Below are 7500 nucleotides of genomic sequence, written 5' to 3'. Positions count from 1 at the left end.
TTTGCTGATTATTGTGCCCTCAATGCTGGATCTGAAGCTGACATACAACTCAGCGTTGACAAGTTTGCCACTGCCAGCAGGAACTTCGGCCTTACCATCAGCACGAGGAAAACTGAAGTTCAACATCACAGTCAACGGTCAGAGACTCAGTGTGGTGGAGCGGTTCACATACCTTGGCAGCACACTGTCACGAAATGCGACCATCGACGATGAAGTGAACGTCAGGATTGCAAGAGCAAGCGCAACTTTTGGCAGACTCAGTGCAAATGTCTGGAACAGAAGAGGCATTAGTCTTGAGACCAAGCTAAAGGTCTACAGAGCAGTAGTTCTCCCCACACTACTGTACGCCTGCGAAACTTGGACAGTGTACCAACGACATGCCAAGAAGCTGAACCACTTCCACACAACATGTCTCAGGAAGCTACTGAACATCAAGTGGCAAGACAGGACCCCAGACACAGAGGTGCTTGCAAAAGCCACCCTTCCCAGCATCTTCACCATCCTGATGCAGTCCCAGCTTCGCTGGGCTGGACACGTGGCGCGCATGCCAGACCATCGGCTGCCCAAAAGGCTCTTCTATGGCGAGCTGCAACAAGGGAAGAGATCACACGGAGGCCAGAAGAAGCGCTTCAAAGATACTCTGAAAGTCTCTCTTAAAGCGTTTGATATCAACCCTGACTCCTGGGAGGAATCTGCAGTGGACCGTGACAGATGGCGCGCTGCTGTGCACAAAGGCGCCAAGTTGTGCGAGGCCAACAGGACTGCTGCAGCTGTTCAGAAGAGGCAGGCTAGAAAGTCACGGGCAAACAAGCTCCCTGACAATGATATGCCTGTCTTTGTCTGCCCCAACTGTCAGCGAACATTTCGTGCGCAGATCGGACTATTCAGCCATCTGCGCATTCACAGATAGATTCATGAGCATCCTCCCCCCCACCCCACCACCACCCTCCCCCCATCCCCCAGCTGGATGACAACGATGGTCATCATCGATCTCGATGGACACACCACCACATGTGTGCATTCGTGCGTGAGTGTGTGTACGTGTGTGTGTGTTTTAAGAGAGAGGCAGAGGAAAGAAAAAACAGTGTCTGTGCACGTGCACTGTGAGAGAGAGAAAGCGGGTGGATGAGGGGTGTGGTGGGGGACGGGGTGGGCTCATTGTGTGGATTTGTATTGTTTTTGTTTTTCTCAGTGTGTGTGAGAGAGAGAGGGAGAGAGAGAGAGACACAGAGAGAGACAGAGAGAGAGTGTGTGTTTGTGTGTGTGTGTGTGTGTGTGTGTGTGTGTGTGTGTGTGTGTGTGTGTTTGTGTGTGTGTGTGTGTGTGTGTGTGTGTGTGTGTGTGTGTGTGTGTGTGTGTGTGTCCAATTCTCCAAAGTTTAAAACAGTCTAAGAATTCATACCCCCAACTGAATCCGTTTCATACTTTTCTGCACATTGCGCGCATGGATCTGCATATGAATTAGATACACTCCAAAACGGAAAAACTCTTCAGTCCGTATTCTCCATTTATAGACCTGCCTGCTGATCCAGTGCCAGCTACGCTGGACAGGACACGTTGTCCGCATAACAGACAGCAGGATCCCGAAGATGCTCTTGTATGGCCAACTGAATGAAGGCCACCGCGAACTTGGAAGACCCTGCAAGCGCTTCAAGGACACCTTGAAGACAAACCTCAAAGCCTGTGACATAGACATCGTTTCCTGGGAAACTGATGCCCTTGACCGCTCTCACTGGAGGATGCTGTGCTCTAGTGGCATAAAGACGTTTGAAAACAAGAGAACGCTGGCCATTAAGGAGAAGCGTGAGCGAAGGAAGCAGGGCTCAACTTCTGGAGACGTTTTCCCTTGCAACACCTGTGGGAAGTGTTGCGCATCCAGAATCGGCCTCTTCTCCAATATGAGGACACACACCGACAGATAATCCTGCCTGCCTACTGATCCGTCGGTCCGACGGGAGACTCCAACACACTTGTATCACGGTCACTGGTAGTGTGGAGTGTGGAGGGGGATTTGTGTGTGTGTGTGTGTGTGTGTGTGTGTGTGTGTATGTGTGTGTGTGTGTGTGTGTTCTGCGAGCGTGTGTATATGTGGGTGGGTGTTTGTGTGTGTGTTTAGGTGTGTGTGCATGCATGTGTGTGTGCGTGTGTGAGTGTGTGTGTGTGTGCTGCATGTGTGTGTGCCTGTGTGTGTGTATGCGTGTGCGCGCGCGGACGCGCGCGCGTACGTGCATGTGTGTATGTGAGTAAGTGTGTGTGTGTGTGTGTTCTGCACGCGTGTGTATATGTGGATGGGTGTTTGTGTATGTGTGTTTAGGTGTGTGTACATGCATGTGTGTATGCATGCATGTGTGTGTGCGTGTGTGTGTGCCTCTGTGTGTGTGTGTGTGTGTGTGTGTGTGTGTGTGTGTGTGTGTGTGTGTGCGATGTTTCTGCTGCAATGAATAAGTGACTTTGCTTCGTTCCTTTGTTCCTTCCATTTCCCTGTCTGTGTCTGTGCACGTGCGAACACACACACACACACACACACACACGCACGCACGCACACACACACACACACACACACACACACATACACACATACACACACACACACACAACACAACACAACACACATATACTTTAAAGAGCATTTTGTTTTTATTCGTTGACAGAATTGAGATAATGTGCCAAACAACGAAAGCACAAATAAAGTGAGGTGTAATGACAGAATTTAGTTAATGTACCAAACAAGAAAATCGCAAATAAAGTGAGATGTAATAAGATAATTCGAATCAAACAGCCTCTGATATGTAAAACGATAACATATATAAAGTGAAAAATCTACCGTATTTCATAATAGACAGTCCATAAAATTTCAAAATCCGTAACATAATTCTAAAATAAATTAGAACCCATTCCAACACAAATCATACATCATGTGAATAGAAGAATGACCAGTCCAAAATCGTTAACTACATTTCGAAAGAAAATGTGTCTTCCTGTGAATCTGTACAGTTACACAATACGAAGTCGTGCAACTCAGCATGACACAAAGGACTGTGTTGACACACGTCGTCAGCACACGTGTCACTCACTTTTCACCTGACTTGCTGCACGTGGCGCAGTGATAAACCCGTGTGATAAACCTGCTTGTAACCAAGCAGTAAGGTGACAGCTCAACGAACCCTGTAGTGGTGACAGTGGCTGTCATCACGGATCTTTGTCTTATGGTTTCTAAAGGATGAAGGTGGCAGCATGGCGATTCTGGCCAATACAGTGTCCGTGAGGGACTGGGTTCAATTCCGGTCTCGCTCTTTTCCCCCACGTTTGACTGTAAAATCACACTGAACGCCTGGTTGTTCGGATGAGACGATAAACCGAGGTCCCGTGTGTGGCTCGCACTTGGCGCACTGAAGAAAGAACCCATGACAACACAACTGTTGTCGTCTGGCAAAATTCTGTTGAAGGAATCCACTCTGATAGGTACACGACTATATACACATGCACTCAAGGCCTGACCAAGCGCTTTGGGTTATGCTGCAGGTCGGGCACCTGGCTAACATGTAGTGCAGCGTATATGGATTTGTCCGAACGCAGTGACTTGTCTTTGAAAAACTGAAACTTGAACAAACCGAAACTGTTCTGTATTTCACTGTTTGTGCCGACTTTACCTGCATATTTTACAACTGGATTACAGTTTGCCCAAGAAGACGCAGAAGAAAAGACTGAGGAGGAAACACCCATCACCGAAAAGTGTATGTAAGAGGATCGGTACAGATGAACTCTGCCAGTTGATACACACCGGCATTCTTTAACCTGACAAGGCAGTGAGCTGTGTCCTGCTCTATTTGGAACAGACGACACAGAGAACGACTTTGTTGTTGACATAGGGAGGACAGGGGAGGTTACCACACTGTGTGACAGTGAAGTAAAACAATTTCCCGTGCTGATTCAGGTGGCCGCTGGAAGCATGCTCAGGATCTTTGTCCAGACAGACATACTCGCTGGCAGCCTTGTGTTCATAGTGTCCAGATGTCAGGTACCCTGTGTACTGTGTGGTCCACCCTGTGGGACAGGTACGGGTGGCGGGGATCATGATGGTGGTGGACAGGGCGGCACGGCACACAGAGCACGGAACGTCGTGGTCGTGATGGATAGGAATATCTTGATACTCAGCCCCGTAGAGGTACCCACGATATGTAGGGTGTGCAGCTGTGCCGTCAAACTGAGGAGCCAGAGTCAGACACAGTGGGTTTGCTGCAGCCCCAGTGTGATCATACCAGGAGCCTCCCGCCACGCCTGTTTTGTTCACAGAGCATGGTCAGTGTTAGGAAGGAGAACATGTGTATCACTCCCCCCAATTTCTCTTTTTCTTCAACTCTGAACCACATATTTACACACACACACACACACACACACACACACACACACACACACACACACACACACACACTGGACAAGGCCCTATTCTCATTGCCCACGTTGTTATTTCTAATGTTCCCATCACACATTTCCTGTTTCTTGACCATTTTCTGGTGGCTCTTTCTTAAAGGTCCCACAGCCTTTACTGGCCGTCGAGGCAGTGAATTCACGTCTACTGTAGGCTCCGACCAATCCTCTCCTTCCGTCGTTTTAACCTTCCCCAACGGAAGTCACGTGTCCACTGACACCTTGGTGGAGTGAGGAAACTCGGAGTAAAGTGCCTTTCCCAAGGACACAACACCATTGCCAAACGGGGCCTCCAACACTGATCACTGATGAACACTGGATCAGAAGTCCAAAGCCTGACCGATTCTGGCTGTGCGCCTCCACTCAGGAGAAGTAATGCATAGCGAAATCAGACAGCCTTAGTGCTTGGCCTGTTTCAGTGACGAACATGCCTGGACACAACGTAAAGAGTTCACCAGTCTGTACACCACACATATGTCATTGTTCTGCATAATTATCAGCGTTCCAGTCTTGTCATCTACTGTCAGTCACTTTTGTTTGCAGTATACGCATAAATTCTGTTCTGTCAACAATCCCTTGATTCAGCTAATCATATTCCAGCCCAAATACATACATCATTATTTTATTTTCCTAACCCAGTTTGTCTTGCCTCTAACGTTGTAATCATATTCCATACCACAAACTTTCTCGACTCCTCCACTTGTGTTAAGTGTAGCCAATACCAGATGCATCTCACAACAGAATAAAAAAAAAAATATATATATGGGGTATCCCTATGGTCTCACAAAATCATTAGATAATTTGGTGTAAGTATTTTTTTTCTAAAGCTTTCCTTAGCGCGAAGAAATCAACTTTCATGGCCTCACATTTCAGCACCATCAGATTCTTCGTGTGTGTGTGTGTGTGTGTGTGTGTGTGTGTTATGGATGGGATTATTAAATAATTTGTGAATTGTTCTATTTTTTGTCATTCTTCTACACAGTTCTCTTTATTTTCCTAGGGTCTTTGTAAAGGCCGTCGTGCTCTGTACTCTGTAGTTACTAACTATAAAGATATTCTTTAATAATGATAATAATAATAATAATAATAACACTCACCAGAATATACCAACTGGCTAGTGTTGGCGCAGGTTTTTCTTCCCCAACGAACGAATGTTGACCCTGTTCAACACAGAAGGTCACTAATTTAAAAACTGCAAATTAATTCTCAAATACACAAACCCTGTGTACAGCTGCACTATTATCTACAATGCTTGCTTTGGATTATCCGATAAATCTTCCAGTAATTCTATTCATAAAAACCATGTAACCCAGTACTTACTGCTGAAATGCCCAGGAAGAGAAATGCCCTGACTGCATACAAAGCCAGTTGTAGTGAACGGAACCTGCAGGTCATCCGCACCACCTGCAGTAAAGCACAGCACAGCGCCAGGCAACGCGCCAGTCACTATCAGTCCCAGGGTTTTCTCACAGATACAGATCGCAGCTCACACGGATGACATCAAGGGGGTGAACGACCGAATCAAGCAGGCACTGGGTTGGACACAACAGAAAACTGTCCCTCTGAAGTCTGCTACAGGCAAGGACATGTAGGATCGCGCACAACAGATGGAGCGCTGAGTGGAGCACCATTCTGAGTTACATGCAGGGGAGAGCAGGATCCCACGAGACGGCCTGACTGCCACAGTGTGCATGCCTGTGTTGGAGGAAGCCGACAGACAACCAGCCCTCCTAGAACGGAGCGAGGCCTGTGACTGTCTTGCTCTGACCTGAGAAAGATGCCGTCCCAGCTGAGGTCTTGAAGTGCTGCAAGGGGACCCTCATCACTGAGCTGCCTTAGGTACTGTCACAGGACAGTCAAAATTATCATAGACTTATACAAAATTAACCATTCACCAGAGCAAAACGAAAAAGAAATAATGTCCAACCAATCACTTTTGTTCGAAATCGGTTACATATGCGTATTTCTGTAATGTGATATATATATATATATATATATATATATATATATATATATATATATATATATATTATTGCATCGAATGCAATATTTGTTTTTGTTGTTGTTATTTTAATTGTAGTAATATTCTAGCAATTATGGAGTCTTGACTGCATTGTTATAATTCATCCTTCCACTATATATTTACTCGTTTACTCTTGACCCCCGCTCCCATTCCGTCCACACACACATAATACTTGCTTCATATCACTAAAAAAATATAAAGATGCACAGTTAAAGAAATCATTTAAACATACTCACACTTTGCATGCATTCACACACAATTAGATGACAAAGGATGAGAGACATATAAAGCAAGAGAGAGAGACAGAGAGAGAAAGAAAGAGAGGTACAGAGAAAGAGAGAGAAAGGGAGGGACTGTTCACTGTTGGTTTCAGCACAAGCAACACATGCAAAAAGCTCACCTCCTTTCTGGTTTGACCTGACCAGAGCTGTCTCCACAGCTTCCAGTGTTGTCTCCATTGCTTTCAGTTTGGTCTTCATTTCCCTCCGCTCAGCTTCCAGGTTGGTCTCCATTGCTTTCAGTTTGCCCTCCATGCCTGCTCCACACGGTGCCCCAAAATGTCTGGAAAAAACACACAAAGAAAAACGATCCTTGTGTCACCACGCTGCTGAATAACAAACAGTTGAATCTGCACAATTTTATCAGACACAACAAAAACATGGGTAATCCTATTCAATGGCTGTCTCACGCTGTTGATTATAAACCAAACATAAAAAAAACGATTTAGCGTGGACTGTTGAGCCTTTTAGTTCACGATGTTTACACACATCGTAAATCTGTGTAGCCCTGTGCTTCGGTTGTCCCAGTGTCTGTGTGGATGTGTGCATGGCAGCATGTGTGTGTGTGTGTGTGTGTGTGTGTGTGTGTGTGTGTGTGTGTGTGTGTGTGTGAAAGATATTATTTCGGGAAATAACGAATTTAGCTATAAAAATCCAATTCTAATGACGACGCAACTGTGGGAAGGGCAAGAAAAAATGTGAAGAAACAAAACATGTTTTCATAATTATTTTGCAATCAAACTTGTTTTTTGGGTTTTTTTTTTTAGCATT

General features: G+C 45.8%; 1 protein-coding gene across 1 annotated transcript in view; it reads right to left on the bottom strand.

Moving 5' to 3' along the window:
* Positions 1–2624: 2624 nt before the first annotated feature.
* Positions 2625–7500, bottom strand: part of LOC143285508 (short-chain collagen C4-like) — a 5465-nt gene continuing 589 nt past the window's right edge. Inside the window, exons 2-4 of the mRNA XM_076592842.1 lie at positions 6852–7012; positions 5526–5588; positions 2625–4278 (exon numbers count right to left, since the gene is read on the bottom strand). Coding sequence (XP_076448957.1) covers positions 3824–4278; positions 5526–5588; positions 6852–7012 — 679 coding nt within the window. The 3' untranslated portion in view covers positions 2625–3823. The remainder of the gene's footprint in view (positions 4279–5525; positions 5589–6851; positions 7013–7500) is intronic.

This window comes from Babylonia areolata, chromosome 9, assembly GCF_041734735.1.
Source record: "Babylonia areolata isolate BAREFJ2019XMU chromosome 9, ASM4173473v1, whole genome shotgun sequence".
Lineage (NCBI taxonomy): Eukaryota > Metazoa > Mollusca > Gastropoda > Neogastropoda > Buccinidae > Babylonia > Babylonia areolata.
Note: the sequence above shows the minus strand (reverse complement) of the source record. Positions and strands in the feature narration are given on the sequence as shown.